General features: G+C 35.9%; 2 protein-coding genes across 14 annotated transcripts in view; one reads left to right on the plus strand and one right to left on the minus strand.

Annotated features, from left to right (window-relative positions):
• dlg1 (discs large 1) overlaps positions 1 to 13531 on the plus strand; it is a 42905-nt gene extending 29374 nt beyond the window's left edge. For 9 of the 13 annotated variants that reach the window (XM_034971469.2, XM_034971470.2, XM_034971472.2 and 6 more), the window contains 9 exons: positions 606 to 729; positions 1308 to 1416; positions 3277 to 3318; positions 6576 to 6644; positions 9001 to 9150; positions 9669 to 9841; positions 10127 to 10236; positions 10484 to 10575; positions 11140 to 13531. In XM_034971469.2, coding sequence (XP_034827360.1) covers positions 606 to 729; positions 1308 to 1416; positions 3277 to 3318; positions 6576 to 6644; positions 9001 to 9150; positions 9669 to 9841; positions 10127 to 10236; positions 10484 to 10575; positions 11140 to 11246 — 976 coding nt within the window. In that variant the 3' untranslated portion in view covers positions 11247 to 13531. The remainder of the gene's footprint in view (positions 1 to 605; positions 730 to 1307; positions 1417 to 3276; positions 3319 to 6575; positions 6645 to 9000; positions 9151 to 9668; positions 9842 to 10126; positions 10237 to 10483; positions 10576 to 11139) is intronic. The other 4 variants (XM_034971471.2, XM_034971477.2, XM_069500179.1 and 1 more) reach the window with 2 other exon arrangements.
• A 713-nt stretch (positions 13532 to 14244) lies between these two features.
• On the minus strand, positions 14245 to 15946 carry RpL9 (ribosomal protein L9). The gene is made up of 3 exons (XM_034971489.2): positions 15797 to 15946; positions 15343 to 15591; positions 14245 to 14599 (listed from the first exon to the last, which is right to left on the minus strand). Exons 2-3 carry the CDS (start codon positions 15581 to 15583, stop codon positions 14268 to 14270), a joined length of 573 nt encoding a protein of 190 aa, XP_034827380.1. The 5' UTR covers positions 15584 to 15591; positions 15797 to 15946; the 3' UTR covers positions 14245 to 14267.
• Positions 15947 to 17616: the final 1670 nt, after the last annotated feature.

Here is a 17616-nt window from a genome sequence, read left to right on the forward strand (position 1 = left end):
ACTTTTGCACTTTAAATTTCGGGCGGGTGATGTGTGGGTGTGCGGGCGTACCCCCGCCTTGTACCCCGATTGCCATCTCAACCTGCGGCGGACTAGATATCCTCTGACGTTTGCAGTCGTAGAGTCAGCGGGACAAAGTTTTCTGATACCTAATATACAGCTAGCCTAAATATCTCATGGACCATCTTTCTAAACTCTTTCTTTTATTGTCTGTCTTGTTTGATCCTTTTTGTTTGATTGATTGGAATATAATACGGACCCTTGGTCCGTGGGGTCCTAGCGCTATAAGCCTTTTTAAGGAAATAGCAAAAAGGTTAGTCGACATCACAGGAGACTGAAGAGCTGGCAGCTACCTCGGACAAAGAATTAGCCTAGCTATTCAAAGGGGGAACGCTGCCAGTATCTTCGGAACCTTGCCTAAAGGGACTCCTTTTAATAATATATTTTAGTTATAATATTATATTTTTTAAGGTTTTAGTTTTAGTTTCATTGTTTAAGTTCACTTTAACCTTGTTATATTGCAAATCACAGGCACTTCAACATTAAAGAGTTATTCCGTTCTAATATGGAATTGATGTTTGTTAATTTACAATGAACATTTGCAGACGGCTAGACACGACGGATCCAGACGCAATCGGTATCATTCCGTCGAAGCGACGCTGGGAGCGAAAACAACGGGCGCGGGATCGACAGGTCAAGTTCCAGGGACAGGGCACACCCGTCAGCACGGTGAGTATTCAATATTCATAGGCGTCTATTCTTTCTTTATTAGCTTATTCCCGCGACTTCGTCCGCGTGGACTACACAAATTTCAAAGCCCTATTTTACCCTCTTAGGGGTCGAATTTTTAAAATCCTTTCTTCTACGTCACAATACCTATCTGTATGCCAAATTTTAGTCTGATGTGGTTGTGTGCGTTGATAAATTAGTCAGTCTGTCTGCTTTTCCTTTTTTTATAAAGATAAGAACAGAATTTACACTAAATATGATGTACTAATTCTGAGCTCCAAAATTTAGAACAATTGTACAGTAGAACATCGACGCAAGATTGCCTGCGCGTCGGTATTCTACAGTAGAACATCGGCGCAAGGCATTGCAGTCAATCGCATGCCTATATTGTTAAAAAGTACTGAGTAAGAACTTTCTACCCGAAGTTATTGACAGAATCTTTGAGGTGCTGTGCCGTCGAACGACTGAGCGGTGTCGTATTTTATGCTCATAAAGCTCTTTATACGCCTCAAAAGGAATAAATAATTTGTTTAAGGGTTGCAATATTACTGAAAAGAACTCCACCATTCTGATTCCAGAGTCAGTCAACATTGGAAAGGAAAAAGAAAACGTTATCGTTTAGCAGAAAGTTCCCATTCATGAAGAGCCGGGAGGACGGCAAATCAGAAGACGGCTCGGATCAGGAGCGTAAGTCTTTTCATAAAAGATTCCTAAGCGTAATAATATCATTATCGCCAATGGGGATCCACAAGCAAAACTGATCTCAGAGGACGCCACAAGAGGTCCGGACAATGCAAGCTGTCATCTTTATAGTTTCTTTTAATCCGTACAAAAATACTTCTCACGAGCCATTTTAACTCTATGGGTTAACTTTCATATCAAAAGCATGGTTCACCTTTAAAATAAGCACTAAAATTGTACTTTTGACATGTCAATTGATACATAAAGTTAAAATGGCGCGTCAGAAGTTATTTTGTACGCATAATACTTAGATTAAAGAGGTTTTGGTTACATGACAATTTTAATAATGGTGTTTGACAGCTCAGTATAGCTTGTTCCATCATGGCCGGTTCGCTTATGCGTCACCTGTCGGGATAAATTCGCAATGTGGAATGTGGATCCCCATTACTCAAAAATAATTAAAAGATTGTGACTCAAGGCATTTTGCGAGACAGCCGAAGCGACGCGACGCACTTTTTCTAAATTGTTTGCAAACTAAAATTTATATCAACTGCAACTACTTGCGAGGAACAACAAGACAAGAAAAATAAATCTATGCATTCAACCACGCTTTTTTTTCCTTTTGCAAATGACAATGTAAAGTTCTTAGTATTATTTTAGAAAAGACACGTCTTCGCATCGCTTCGCCTCTGCCGCTATGTGCCTTGAGTCTTAGCGTAAGCTTTAGGGTGCCTTCTGGTATAATAATATTTTATGTAAAAAAAGTCAAATCATAATATACATGTGTGTGTAAGATACAATGTTCTTGCGAACATAACATTTTTAATGTAAATTTTCGAAAAATCAAAACTATGTATTTTATCTTCCGTACCGCTGATTTTGGGATGATTAGCTGGCCTAAAGGCTCATTTACACATACACACTTATTTGGAATTAATTCATTTTACGATTTTCTTCATAAAAATTCATAGATATCTAAAGAAAAAATTATATTATCTCTTATTAAATCACTAACTATGCTATGAAGTATATACAATTATACGTTATTAATTGTACTTTATTTAACATTAGAGTTTAGAACTTTACAAGGGTCGTTATAGCGAGCTTTTATCTAAACTAACCATCGTTCGACAAGTGTAAATGGGCCTTATTATTAATTAATTGGGGAACAAAACACGCTGCAAAACTTCTCACAGTAAATAACTATCTAACTCAAAGGGCCGAAACACAAACCTGCGTTGCGATGCGATACGAATTTGTAACGCAAAATACTGCGATGCAATGCGATTACGCGTTGCAAGGTTTCTGCTGCCATAGTTAAATACACTGGACTTTGTTATACTTTGGACGCACAATGCCAAAAACGCAAAATGCGCAAACGCAAAATTTGTGGTGTTTTGCGTTGCTATAATGTAAAATTACTTACGTAAAATACTAAACAAGCATAATGCCAAAAACGTAAAATGCCAAAATTGAAGAAATACCAAACCCCTTAGTTTAAGCAAGCTGTTCTTTAAGATTTCTTAAATTTTAAAGTTCTCTTATAGTTTAGGTTTTTATTATCATAGCGATTTGACATCAGCTTTGGTATTATTTAAGGACATTCTGCATACCGTTTACGTTATTTGGCATTTTGTGTTTTTGGCGTCGTGCGTCTAAACGGATTTGTCCAGGTGTCATGGGTAGCAAAAAGCGTTGCACTTCTGTTATTAATTGTGATGCAGAACATCGGAAGAATTCGCGATGCGAATCAATTCGTAAGCTTTTGCGAAGCTTCGCGCAGGTTTGTGTGTTGGCTCTAAAGCTTGCACCTTCACATGGCAATGTGAAGATGGACTCAAGTTGTAATATACCATTTTGTTACAGCTTTCATGCTTTGTTATACTCAAGAGGACACTAACGCGGACGGTAAGTGCACATTCAGTCTCCATACTTGTCTATTACTTTCGCTATTACGCTGTTCGTGTGTAGGTCATTATTCGCCGCGCGTTGTCTTATCGATCTTGAAATACTCTTCAGGGATTTTGTAAATTTTTTTAATTAGTAAATTTAAAGTACATGGCAGCAAAGAGTGCATCGAACTTCAGAAAGAAATTTCGGCTTCGCAGAGCGTCGTTTCTATCACTCATATACCTATATGACGTTTTGTCTTAACGACAGAGACAACGCTTTACGAAACCGGAATCTCTTTCGAAAGTTCGATGTGCATTCTTTCCTACATTGATTGAAACATACCGTAACGTACCCAACGTTACGGTATGTTTCAATCAAGAAATTATTATGTCGCTCACATTTATGAGCAAAGATTTAAAAAATTACGCAGAAGTGTGTGAACAGTTTTGATGACATCTTACAAACATGTGTTCAAATTTTTGCGACCTTGTGTAGAATCGGTTTACCATATTTTGTAAAATTGCGACTTGGCATATACGCGATTTAACTGACTGAATTTCTTTTCACATTCTATTTGTTATAAATTAGTTATCCAATGCCCTTGTCGTTTATCTTTTTGGAACTATCTTATAAATATTTAAATAAAGTTATATTAGATGATCGATAAGATTTCGTCGCTACTGTATGCAAAATCCATGCGGCTGCTAATAATTGTCACATAATGAAGTCTTTATTCAAGCTGTGTGCTTCTTCTAACCATTCAATTGACGACAATACATGTTCATGTTATTTTGTGTCTCTCATTACATGATAGGATTTCAAATCGGGTAAACCCACTTATAATTATTATTATTGATTAGTTTCATAGGCGTTTTGACGTTAATACATACTCCCCGAATATTTTGTTCAGAGATTCCTTGTATTAGGTCGGTAAAAATTCTAAATTACATATTGCTAGCGATCAAAATTATAAAATAAATTTTACAAATAGTTAGGTGACAGAATAAAATTCATATTTTGTGTAAGATGTATTTAGTGAATTGGTTTTCTACTGTTATAAATTTTTAAATTATTTCAAATTGGATATGTGTGAGTAAATTAACGCTTGTAGTGTCTATGGAAAGCATGACAATGCTTCATAATTAATTATAGAATTTTTATAGTAATATAATTGGAAGTTTATGCGTAATATGACTGTTGCTTGATGAAATGGTGTAAGCGGCCCGAGGACCAGTTATGTGATCTGCATTTGTTTGTAACTTACAGTAACAATTAACTATCGTGTCCTGCCACATAACCATTCAGTGATACAGAGAGTTTATATAATATTGTTACGAGCAAAGTGATTAATTAATTATGGAACTATAAATCATTATTGGGCTATTTGAATTATGCAAAGGTGAATTGGGCAATGTTATTAGCAAAACTTTAAAAAACTTCATCAGAAAGTAATCTACATCCTTTAGAATGACATTTCGGCTTTGTCTCTGTCACTCATACCTATATGACGTTTTGTCGGTCTCAATGACATAATCTGTGATGACACCAGAAGGGCGATTGTCTAAAACCTGCATCAATCATTATTACAATCTCAATTGTTCTGATTGGCTGAATTTGTGCGATTCTTGTTGCAACAATGCATTGTAGCCAATAGTGAGCGATCGTCAACCAATCTGAGGTGTTTTAGCGTTTAAACTACCGTGAGTGATTTCCATTATAAATACTATCTGTCCCGGCTTTACTCACGTGTGTAGTCGACGTTAGCCCGACTAGTTTCGAACCCATCCGGGGTCCTTTTTCAAAGGGAGTCCGTCCGCGCACGCGCCGCGGTTTTGACTGCGTCAAAACCGCGGCGCGTGCGAAACTAGTCGGACTAACGTCGACTACACACGTGAGTAGGCCGGGACAGATAGTTTTTACAATCTGAGGTGATTGCGATCGTGATATTGTAGCTGTCAATCTCCCGCAATCGCGCAGCGGGACAACACTACAAATCTGCTATCTCCTTCTAAATGTCGATGTATATTACTTTCTGCCGCGTACCTACTGTATTTTTTTTGAGCACTAGGTAATTTTTTTCTTATTTTAAAAATGTTATGGGAGTGTAGTCCAAAATTTGAGCTCTTTAACTGAAGCAAAACTTCTTTAGACGGCTTTACATCGAAGCAAATCTAAATATATAAAAGGAAAAGGTGACTGACTGACTGATCTATCAACGCACAGCTCAAACTACTGGACGGATTGGGCTGAAATTTGGCATACAGATAGCTATTATGATGTAGGCAAGAAGGTAAGAAAGGATTTTTCAAAATTCAACCCCTAAAAGGGTGAAATAGGGGTTTGAAATTTGTGTAGTCCACGCGGACGGAGTCGCGAGCATAAGCTAGTAAATTATAAATTACAAGCTTGCGGGTGGTAGTCTAAGCCGCAGGTTTTGGTTTTTATGAATATTGTATATGTTGCAAAATGACCCAATATTATAACTCTAAGAATTTGCACTTCTCTGGAAATAATGAATAATAATGTCAAGAAACTAATAGGCTATGACATTCAGAGGCCTTTATCGGTCAAACTATTTTTTTTTCGAATTTTAACCTTGTAATGCACAATCACAGTAATTATTGTATGTTGCCGAAAAGGTTACTGAGATTACAACAGTGTCTTAGCAATATTCGTGATAATCCTTAGTGTGATAAATATTGACGTTACAGTTTTTTTTATTAATCAAACTTCCCCATTTCCCTTTGCATTATACAAAATGCCTGATTATTGATTAATCACTTTGTCGACGACATGTTATACGGCCAAGAAACCGACACTATTATTGGGTGCGCGGTTGTGTTGTTAGTCGGCACTGAAGAACATTGTCACAGACTCTGTACCGCCTAGGTGTCATAGCAAGCGGTCAGCTTGAGGGCCGCAGCTAGCACACGGATTGGTTTAATAGGTACACGACTGGCCACCGTCCCGTGCTTCTAGTTGCCTAACTGAAGCCAAACCGAACATATCCTAACATCGTCCTATCGACTATGTACATCATTTTTATTTGCTATTTTTTTTCGTGAACTACTCATAAAGTAGAACTATGGGTAGACACTACGTTCTTCGAAGACGCATTGAATTTAATATCACCGATAATGACACATTTGAACCATCATAGTGTGTAACTTTTTTACCGAAACCAGACTCCCATTTAGACCTTCTCCATAGGGAGAATTTGCAATGTGGAGTGCTTCTATAAATGTATATAACGTGAATTTTTCTACGTGTAGGGGAAATCTTGTATCGAGTGGAACTTCCCATGATGGAGGAGATAACGCTCATTTATCTCGAGGACGAGAGTAAGTTATGGGAGTGAGGCGTAGCTTGCGAGTGCCGTAGCCGATACCTTACCTCCCGCATTCTGGTTATGATCATCAATTAGAAACGTAGTTTTCATTTTAATAACACTCGATTTTGTCTATTATTTTTCATATGTTTATGTTTAGTTTTTTTTCTAATTCATACAACGCGATGATTCTAATAGCCTCCGCACACGATTGTATCCACCATAAAGCCCACCAAAGTTTGAGTCATTTATGAACTAGATATATGACGTCGCGCTCTCTAGTCCGAACGGGCCGTCGGCGCAATGTGTTGTACAATACAACGGTACAGTCATTATTAACTTGTGAAGGGAGAGTGGGCCACTGGAAGCACACGAGGACACAAGAGCCGCCTCTATCACAGTAGTGACGCTTCGGGCGCCGCGCATGCTGCACGCTACGCGCTTCGCCTTAGCCTCTAGCGATACATCTCTCACGAGCATGTACAGATATTGATCTCTTTAGGCTTATTTTCATTTTTTCAGATTTGCTGCGCTGGTTTAATTACGAATGTAGATTTTGTGTCGCTTTATAAGTTGAGATACGCTCTAGTAAAATATGGCCTAGCGTGCACGACTGTGTCTAGAAATGAACACGTTCAATGTAAACAGTCATTGTAGCCAGAATTATTGAATTCGGTACATACTTTATTTTAATATGCAGCATATTCAGTTATAAGCAAAACTAAACAAGTATTGACAGAATAATCTTTGAAAGCTATACCTATCGTATGTATCAACCAAGTACCAATATTAGTCTTAGGACTAATGGTTGATACATAGGTTAGTTATAGCTTTCAACAGCCATTATTATTGTTCTATTACAGAATAAATTAATGTGTGTAGTGTTACTTTAATCCTGGCTATATTATTATATTTTAATATTATAGGATTTTTAATTCATTTGCAGTTTTAAAAGTAATTTTGCAAAGCATGTCATTTATTCGCTGATTCGTCCATTTGAGATTGGTATAGTTGTCGGTACGCATTGTATGTATTTTTTTATTTGACGTCAAATATTTTGTGAACACTTTTTGTATTAACCAAAAGTTTCCAATGCGTTAAGGTAAGAAATATCATAAGTGAGAAAGAATAATTATAAGATAGAAATTGCATAATATTTTTGTATATACACTCTTGCATAATTAGCTCTCGTAGTAATTAGCTAGATCTATTTCAAAAACGTTACAAAAACCATGCTAGGGTGTTTGTTAAGTAATGTTAATCTAGTTTAGGAACTCAAAGGGTGCGGTGCAATCATAGATTTTTGTTCTTCAAAATATTCTCAAACACATATAAACAATGATAATATTGTTATCATTGAACATTTTACTTTATTGATTCCTCCGCGACCTAGTATGGCTTTATATCACTGAATTGAGTTGGTAAATATCATATCTTAGCTAAATAATCAAGGTTTTAGGTATTGCACATGATTTTGTAAAATATAATTATTTGTCGATAGGACGCTGTTAATTAATATTCGTGTGTTTTCAATAAGGCTCTGTGGGGTTATTCGCTAACTCAGTAAATGAAAGCCACCAAGCTGTTTGACTTTCTCTTCCTAATTTTAATCCTTGGCAGGTTTGCTACGAAACTTACGTTTATATTTGCTCAGTGAAGCAGCAATGTAGAACCAAAATGGGCTTACATTTAACGATGATATATCGGTTAGCGAATCACCTCGCAGGTCTTAAAATTGATTACTACGATACATAAATCTCATTGAACCTACTATTTTTTATTATTTTAGTACAGGGAAATAGGAATAGGTATGTTCATGTTTGTTAACACACGAAAACGTTCACAACTGCGTCCATTTGATATCTTTAGTAATTTTATCTATAGCAAATAGTTATAGAAGCACGTTGCACGATTAATAATTCAAAGCTTATGAATTCTATTTTTAAATTAGAATAGATATCGATCGAAATAATTATAATACCAAAATACTGCAAATCGCTAAATAGAAAATCCCTATTGAACATAACATAGTTGCTTATAGCGATTCAACTGGGATGCTCTCAAAGTTTTCAGAATAACAAGTCGCATTAGTCACTTTTTGTCAATTCACAGGTTTTAGGATAGCGTTAGAGCAATTCACGAGAATTTAATGCGTAGATGACCGATCAAGGCTGTACGAGGGACATAGTTTTGTCGAAACAAGCGAATTCGTTTGAAAAAATAATTTTTAAACCCTGAACCCTTATCATGAAACTATAGATAAGATAATTAATTAATACCAGACACCTGAGACCGTGAATTCGCTTGGGACGTCCAATACTCGCAGCCTTTGGAAATTGCATTTTTACTGACACTTTGGTATTTCACAGGTCAAGATGAAGCGGTTTTGTCGTACGAAACAGTACAGCAGCTGACGATCAGTTACACGAGGCCGGTGATAATCCTCGGCCCGCTCAAAGACAGAATCAATGACGACCTCATATCAGAGTTCCCCGATAAGTTTGGAAGCTGCGTGCCCCGTGAGTAACGTAATTAATTAAATTATTTATTGTGTAAATTATTGAGGTGAAATCTCCTTTAATTGCCTCCATTAGGTGATGTTGGGATGATTAAAAACTTTAAGGTCGCGTGCTTATTTCATTTGCTTTTAAAATTTGTTCCTTAACACAATCTGTTAAGATTCAATTTTTAGTTTCGGCTGTAGGAGTTTTCACTTTTATCGGCAATTTTTTTATAAGCATGATTACGGAACCGTTATTCCATGCGTGTTTTGACATGCTATTAACCAGTTATTTTTAATCGATGAAAATCTTGTAAGGACACTGCATATTACCATCAAAAATTGTCTGTCAGAAATATTGTTTGTCTGTATGGCCATACATTTCGCTCACTCTGATCATACATTTTGTACTAGATACCGCGAACACTCCACAGATTGTCAAAATATTGGCCGATCGGGCATATACTTCTGATGTTCACGGAGTGAGTGGGACAGACAATTTCTGAAAATATTAATATCTAATTGCTTCCATATCAGATACAACCCGGCCGCGACGAGACTACGAAGTCGACGGGCGGGATTACCATTTCGTGGGCAGCCGCGAACAGATGGAGCGCGATATACAGAACCACCTGTTCATCGAGGCCGGCCAGTATAACGAAAACCTCTACGGGACGTCCGTCGCCTCTGTCAGAGAAGTCGCCGAAAAGGTATACTACTATTTTATAAGATCAATAGCGACTGTATTATAGTCGAATTTTTATTTAAATAAGGCAAACTGACGTTTCTTGGGTTGCTTAGTTTGTCTGAAAAATAAATAGTGTTGGGAGTGAGACAAAAAGCTGATATGAATTACTGACTCAGTACGATAAGGATATAGATAAAATAAAACTTCATGTGGAATGGATGGCTCGTTAGTCTATTGATTAAAAACTGATTGTGAAAACAGGAATCGCTAGTTTTATTACTATTATTTTGTAATTTATTTGTTTCAGGGCAAACATTGCATTTTAGACGTAAGCGGAAACGCCATCAAAAGGTTACAAGTGGCGCAACTTTATCCTATTGCCATATTTATTAAACCAAAGAGTGTAGAGTCAATAATGTGAGTATGATAGTTTTTAAAAATAAATGATTACATACCTTCTATATTATTTATCATGACGTAGTAAAATCAAAGTCAGGTCAGCCATTAATTCGAAATGGGTACCACTGTACACTTTTTGATTATCAATTGTTGAATTTGTAAGATAATTGAGTAATGGTGATAATTACGTAAACTTAAAACTAAAGCTACACGGGTTCCAAATGTCAGAGAAGCCCACAAACAAACTCAATCAATTTATTTACAGGGAAATGACGAAGCGAATGACCGAAGAGCAAGCGAAAAAAACGTACGAACGCGCTCTAAAGATGGAGCAAGAATTCGCTGAATATTTTACAGGTTCGTGTTTAATTATTGCTGATGTTCATAACTTACCCCGGTAGGATACTTGTCTTACTCAAAACATCGTTATAAGTTGTTTTTATGACCCCAGCGTATTACAACCAACCATCTATTATATTGATGTGACAAAAATTTACCAAAATTCACGGATTCTCGAGTCAAGCTGGAAATATACTAGCGTGCCATGTTGTGTCGTAACCAGTCAGAAGCGTGTCAGTTTCATACATTTAGTATGGTTAGGGAGACATACGACACGCCAGTCCAGTATAATGTTTTTATTTTGATAGGCATGCGCTTGACTGCAATCAAGAAGTCTAAGACGAGAACTTTCTAGAAGATACTTATTTACTTTCTATTTAATCATCTTGAATGTGTAATCAAATCTACTAATACTAAATGTATAAAACCGATATTATTCTGACGAGGCACGGTACAACATGATATGCTAGTATTTCTGGTTTCAATCAATTTGCCCAACAGAATCGGCTGTTCCCGTTGATAACTGTCGCCGTTCTACTGGTGTTGCTATTGTGTTTCTAACTTGAGGCATTTTCTTTTCAGCGGTAGTAACAGGCGATACGCCGGAAGAGATCTACGCGAAAGTGAAGGCCGTAATCACTGCGGAGAGCGGGCCCACCGTGTGGGTGCCGCGCCGCGACCCACTGTGAGCCCCCGTGCCATACCCCCCTCCCCATCCACCCAACTGCGGCCCAAACACTGGTATTTGACTCCCCTGGAGCTTTATATCCATAGGAGCAGGTGAGGCCGCTCAAACCAGTTTTCTGCAGATACGCGATGGCAACAGACTCCATACGCTCGTCGCGACTTCAGACTACTCAAAACAGCTCTAACTAAAAGGTCTCAAGAGCTGCCTCAGCCTGCGATCGCTTCTACTGGATACGAAGCTTACGTTTGTTGAATAATGTGATAGGTTTGAGGACCGAAAACGCGAATTTGTATTGCGTTAGTAAATAAATTGACCAACGCGTTGAACTATCCCTAACGAACTAAACTGTTCGTTTTAGATGTAATTTAAAAGAATAAATAGCAAATTATCACTTGATAAACCTGTACTGTAATGTTACTATAAAGAGATTCAAAAGTTAAAATAATATTAAGTCCATCGTTAACTTGAATTCAGATTGTATTTTAACTTAATAAAATCAAATACCAAAGTATTGTACTATTAAAGCGGCAATCATACTTATATCTACTATCTACAAAAGCAATATCATGTTCGAGAACTTTGAATCTTTCGCCAATGGGGCTTTCCAGGAGAGCTAGAAGCAATATGAAGTCGCATATTCATCATCTATGAGCAATATTTCGCGGTCATTAGAAGCAAAGCGCATTAGATAGTCACGTTTTTTAAAATCTATTTATTTTACGATTTTATAATTGACGCATTGTAGACTATAGGCGGAGATCGTTTTAGCATAAGTTTCGTCTTTTGAAACATTTCACGCAAACTGAAATGGTAACCGTTTTATAATACCAATGCTTTCACTGTAGCATAATTACGCTTGTGTTTATTGTGCAAATCTTTACCGTAGCGTTTATATTTCGCGAAATAGAAAATATAATAATAATAAAAAGTTATTTATTGAGAAAGCCAGTTAATATGCTTCAATTGAATGTAAATGAATTGTATATTGTAAAGAAAAATGATATTATTGTTCATGTTAATTTGTTAACTCAGATTGCTAGAGTAAATTGTGAATTTTTCGTCAGCATTAATAATCATAATTTATAATCTTTTATGTACACAGGTAACAAAAATAATTCTTGAAGCGATTATCACTATAATTGGGTGATACAAGAAATATATGACAATTGTTCTAGTTGTTAACTTTATAAATTATAATACAGTAGTTGAAACCCACCTCACATCCTGCATGGCTAGGCTAAGTCGTATAATCAGAATTTTTTGCTCAAGCGGCAATCCGTATTGAAGCCATTGAATCTCATGACATTGTGCACACCAACATCCATTAACACTAATTAGGCGAGGTGCAAAGTTGTTGATCATTTTTATAGTAAGAAATTGTGTTATATGGTGTGAAATGTCTCACCAATAGTGTTTGACATTTATTTATTGAGAATTTTATTTTCTTACGAGTAATGGAATGCCCATCTGCAAATATGGCACTGAACGCGAGCACTCTATGCTTAAAATTATGACATTTATTGAACATCTCTAATTCCTTTTATTTTATAAAGGTTCGATTTTATTCATTACTCTTTGTGTACTTAAATTATATGAATAGATTATATTTTTATTTTTACATTTAAATATAAAAAGTACACATGCCATGTTAACACAATTTAAGGGTTATTTTATTTGCATGATGACAAAATAGATTAATATTACTCTATCCATTAAGGACGATCGCGACAAAAATCGATTTTTTGCATGTATTATATTTACTATATTTACATAATAGCTACCAAAGATATTTGAATCACATTCACAAGGCATATTGGCATATAAATAACTACTTAATAGATGGGTGTTGCTTGAACGTGGTTTGTTTTAAGACCCTACATAAATGTAAATAAAATATACATTTATATTGACTCACTTTATGTAATATTTATCATAATGAATATAATTTTAACTTGAATGTGGATACTTGATTATTGTGTGTGTACTGTCATGTTATAATTTTTTAATTTAAGTTACTACACTGATGTATTAACAATATTATAATGATTATTGTTTTATTTAAATAGGTATTTATTTAGTTGTGCTAAGTAGGTATTCTATTAAATTAATGGAATGTGTTAAATTTTTGTATAATAAATATTAATAAAATTGTAAGTATTAATAATGTTTTAACACCTAGTTAACTTGAACATTTTACCAAACTCCCATATTTGCAGATGTACAATGTTTATCAGTTAGTGATGTTCAATAGACTAGTTTGAATAAAATTATTTACGTTGAAAATTCTATCATTGTTTTTCTTCATCCACCAAACCTTTTCCTTATCTATTCATATTCATTGTTATAAAAAAATAGAATATAATGCTCAGACTGGCATATTTGGTTTCTAGCCTTGTTATATCTGCAGAAATTGTTATTACTATGGTGGTAGAAATAGAACTGATCGCCTAGTGGTTAAGTCAAACTCCTATTCAGGGGACCTAGGTCTGATCTCAGGCACTTGCTTGCTTTGTGAAGGAAAACATCATGAGGAAACCTGCATGCCAGAGCTCTATATAGATCAAAGGTATGTTAAGTCTGCTAATCCATCCACACATGGCCAGTGTGGTAGGTTATATTACTACTTATAATTTCACAATCCTAAACTGTAACTAAATCTCAAAAGATCCAAAAAAGAATCAAACCTAACTCAATTACAAAAACACTAAAATGCGTAAGAATGACTCCTCACACACCATTCTAACTTTAAACACATCAAAAATAAGATTTTAGTCCTTATTTTAAAGCAGTTCAAAGGCTTACTTTTGACAAGACAGTTAACCCATAGAGTTAAAATGGTGTGTGAGTAATTTTCTACAGACTATAACCATCAGTGATCTATAATGCTTAGTTCAATGATAATAATTGGTTCAGAACTAAGTTTGAAAAATTCAAATTATTTTGAACAAGTAATATGGAACTGTTGTAAGTCTAGATTTGATTATAAAATTAAAAACTCATTCAGCTTAAAACTTTAATGTCCTTATATCTCATCCAATAAAACAGTTGTTTTCTCAGATACATAGAGTCCATCCAAGAACTTTCTGATATCCTTGTTTTTGACAGTAGTTGACTGTTGAATGAGAGCCGCTGAACTTGAAACATCTTCGAGGGAGTTACCTTCAATGATAAGTTCATCCTTTTGTTTGGGGGAGTTCACAACGGTCACACCAGGTGCCATCTTTACCCTTCTGATGTATTTCTCCCCGAGGAAATTACGGATTTCAATTACTGAATTGCCTTCAGTCGTAACACAGTTAATGGGGAAATGGGCATATACTGCACGCATTTTGTATTGGAATCCCTTAGTCACACCTGAAAATAGTTATTAATTATTTAATCTTTAATATAGATAAACCAATTTCATACTTTAGAAATTAGAAAGTTGGTTATATGTACCTATCCATACTAAAGTAATATTATAAATGCGAAAGTGTGTCTGTCTGTCTGTCGGCTAGCTTTTCACGACCCATCCGCGTAAGTGATTTGGGCTTGCATCCCGGGGAATGATATAGGCTACTTTTGATCCCGAAAAATTAAAGAGATCCCACGGTATTTTAAAAAATCTAAATCCATGCAGACAAATTCGCAGGCATCATCTAGTTATATTATATAATACCTTGCATATAAAATAAATATGCCCAGTCTCAGAGTGCCTATTTATTGCAAATGATTCTAATACTGATCACTAATATTCACATTAACTTGAAAAACACTAGCTTCCTAGCTAAAATAATTTAATTCAGTATCGTAATATAAAAAAAACTCAAAACGAAGGAGAAAAAATTATTTTAAGTAGGTATATACTTACTATATATGCAAAAGGTATCAAAAGCAAAAAATGCATGCTTTGTTGAAATATGTAGGTAATAATAACAAGTCCTACAAATAAATGGCTATAACTTATAAAATAAGATTAAAAGTAATATCTCTTTATCAAAATGAATAATTTTTACTGTTCCTTAGTAGTTCACAGACAAAATATCATTCAAAGTCACAGAAAATTCATGGATATGGAAGATCTTATTAAACTTCATATTAAAAATAAATAACCTTACCTTTGATCATGTTTTCAACGTGAGAACACACTGTTCTTACAGCTGCGAGTTCTTTCTTTGATCCGAACCATTTTTCTACCTTTAAAACCCTTGGGTTTACCATGCGAATATCAACAGCCAAGTGTTTAAAGTTCCTCTTCAATACTCCTCGAGGACCTTTCACTGTCACTAAACGAGATTTCACATGAACAGTCAATCCATCAGGGATTTTCACTTTTTGATTTGCAACGATTTGCTTCATGTTGTGGCCTAAAAATAAAATATTATTTCGATCAACATAACCTAAAACAACTTTGACACTATATAATGAATTGTTTTTGTAGAAACTTCGAAATATAAGTTAAAACATATGGCTATCAATGAACTGCACTCGTAATTGCACTCAATCACAGAATTACACAGGATTTTGAGAGATTAATTTAGATTTTTAATTCCGTAAAAATATTATGCTTACTTTCAGTGACACCGATAGCCGGAAAAGGCAAAATAATGTTGCCAGCTAAAACTATTCCACGGTGTATCACGGTGTATGGTGTATCACGGTGTACCTATTTAGAATTTAGATAGTCGAATATTTCTATGTTATTTATCTTCACTGTCAAATAGAACTAACTATTTAGGCACACATAATATGCTAGTACACAGGGCAATAATAAAAAAATTACTTGTGAGCGTTTGGTGGATTACTGCCGGTGTCGTTCACTAGCTTTATTAAACTGGCCAGACGATTACGGTGGATGTCTATTGGCAACAACTGCAAATCATGACGAAAAAGCTAGCTACTAAACAACCGAGGCTGGTCAATCGTTCTAGAGGCCACTGCTGCTTCAGGACAACGCTAAACCACACACTGCACAACAGACGGCTTCCAAATTAGAAGAGCTTCAATTGGAATGTTTAAGACAGACCTTGTCGCGACGAACGTCTCGAAATAGTTAATTGTACAAAACATAAATAGCTAGGGCGCCAGGTTGGCACTTTGAGCTGACATAAATAGCTAGGGCGCCAGGTTGGCACTTTGAGCTGATATAAATAGCCGGGGTGCCAGGTCGGCACTTTGAGCTGACATAAATAGCTGGGGCGCCAGGTTGGCACTTTGAGCTGACACAAATATCCAGGGCGAAGGGTTGGCACTTTGAGCCGACACAGATAGGCAATTAACTGACCGAATCACGGTAGGTCAATTGGACCCAATTATAATCCTAATGGCTAAGCTGATGATAGAACCATTCCTCCTTTAATTAAGTACTTGTAAGCACTGGTTTTCCTCGCCTAGTAACGAGGAAAACTGGGGCCCTGTCTAGACGAGACCTGCCCGTCCTATTTGTATTACAGAGTGCGGATAATGAGTTCTATCGCACGCGACAGGGGAGGAAGACTGCTTCCCCTCCGGTTGCATTCGTGCCATGGAAAATGAGCATTAATCAGGTGTCGCACGCGCAAGCAGACTGCGCGTCGAGCATAGGTGAGTGCATAATCAAACTTTCACAAATAGCCTTCGTGACGTCCTATTAAACTACACGTTTCTACATTAGCTGTTAGCTAATGTCAAATAGTAAAATAATGATACCATATTTAGGATAATAGTGATGTATGTGGTTCAGTTGTATCATGTTAAATGAGGCAATGAACCGCTTCTCTATTTTAATTTGAGCTCACACAATCTGAGTAAAAAGGAAGCATGAATAAAACTAGTAATAATTACCAAACTAAAATAAGTAATAGCGGTAGGTAAGATTGGTATAATAGTGCTTTAAAAAAAGGTTTTAAGATATGACTTACCTAAATATATATTTTATTGAGTCTTAGATGTTATTAAATAATTTACAGCAGATGATCGAGCTTTTTTTATAGTTTTTATACTATTAATTCCATTGAACCATCGACTCACAATGTTACACCATTCCAAAGTTACTCGTAGTTACAGCACCAACTCAGTTGGTGAATCTTTTAGCCGTTTGCACTACCTATTTATTTTTCATAAAACTCTGGTAGCACTGAGAACGTCAAAAAATGTTAAAAAAAACACTGACCATTCATCTAAGCACTGACCTAGGAAGTGCCTAGGAAACAAACCTAGTTATTTGTTTACTCATTGGTTAAAAATTCGACTATAGTCTGAGTCTGAGACACAGACAGATGGCAATATTGCAATGAGTAAGCATATTGTTTCCTAGGGCAGTGCAATATTGGGATCATAGATTATCTACTATATTGGGATCTTGCATGGATCTTGGCCACATCTTGGCATATAAATGTCCTTGTGGTCATGTC

The sequence above is a fragment of the Maniola hyperantus genome, chromosome 8 (assembly GCF_902806685.2).
Source record: "Maniola hyperantus chromosome 8, iAphHyp1.2, whole genome shotgun sequence".
NCBI lineage: Eukaryota > Metazoa > Arthropoda > Insecta > Lepidoptera > Nymphalidae > Maniola > Maniola hyperantus.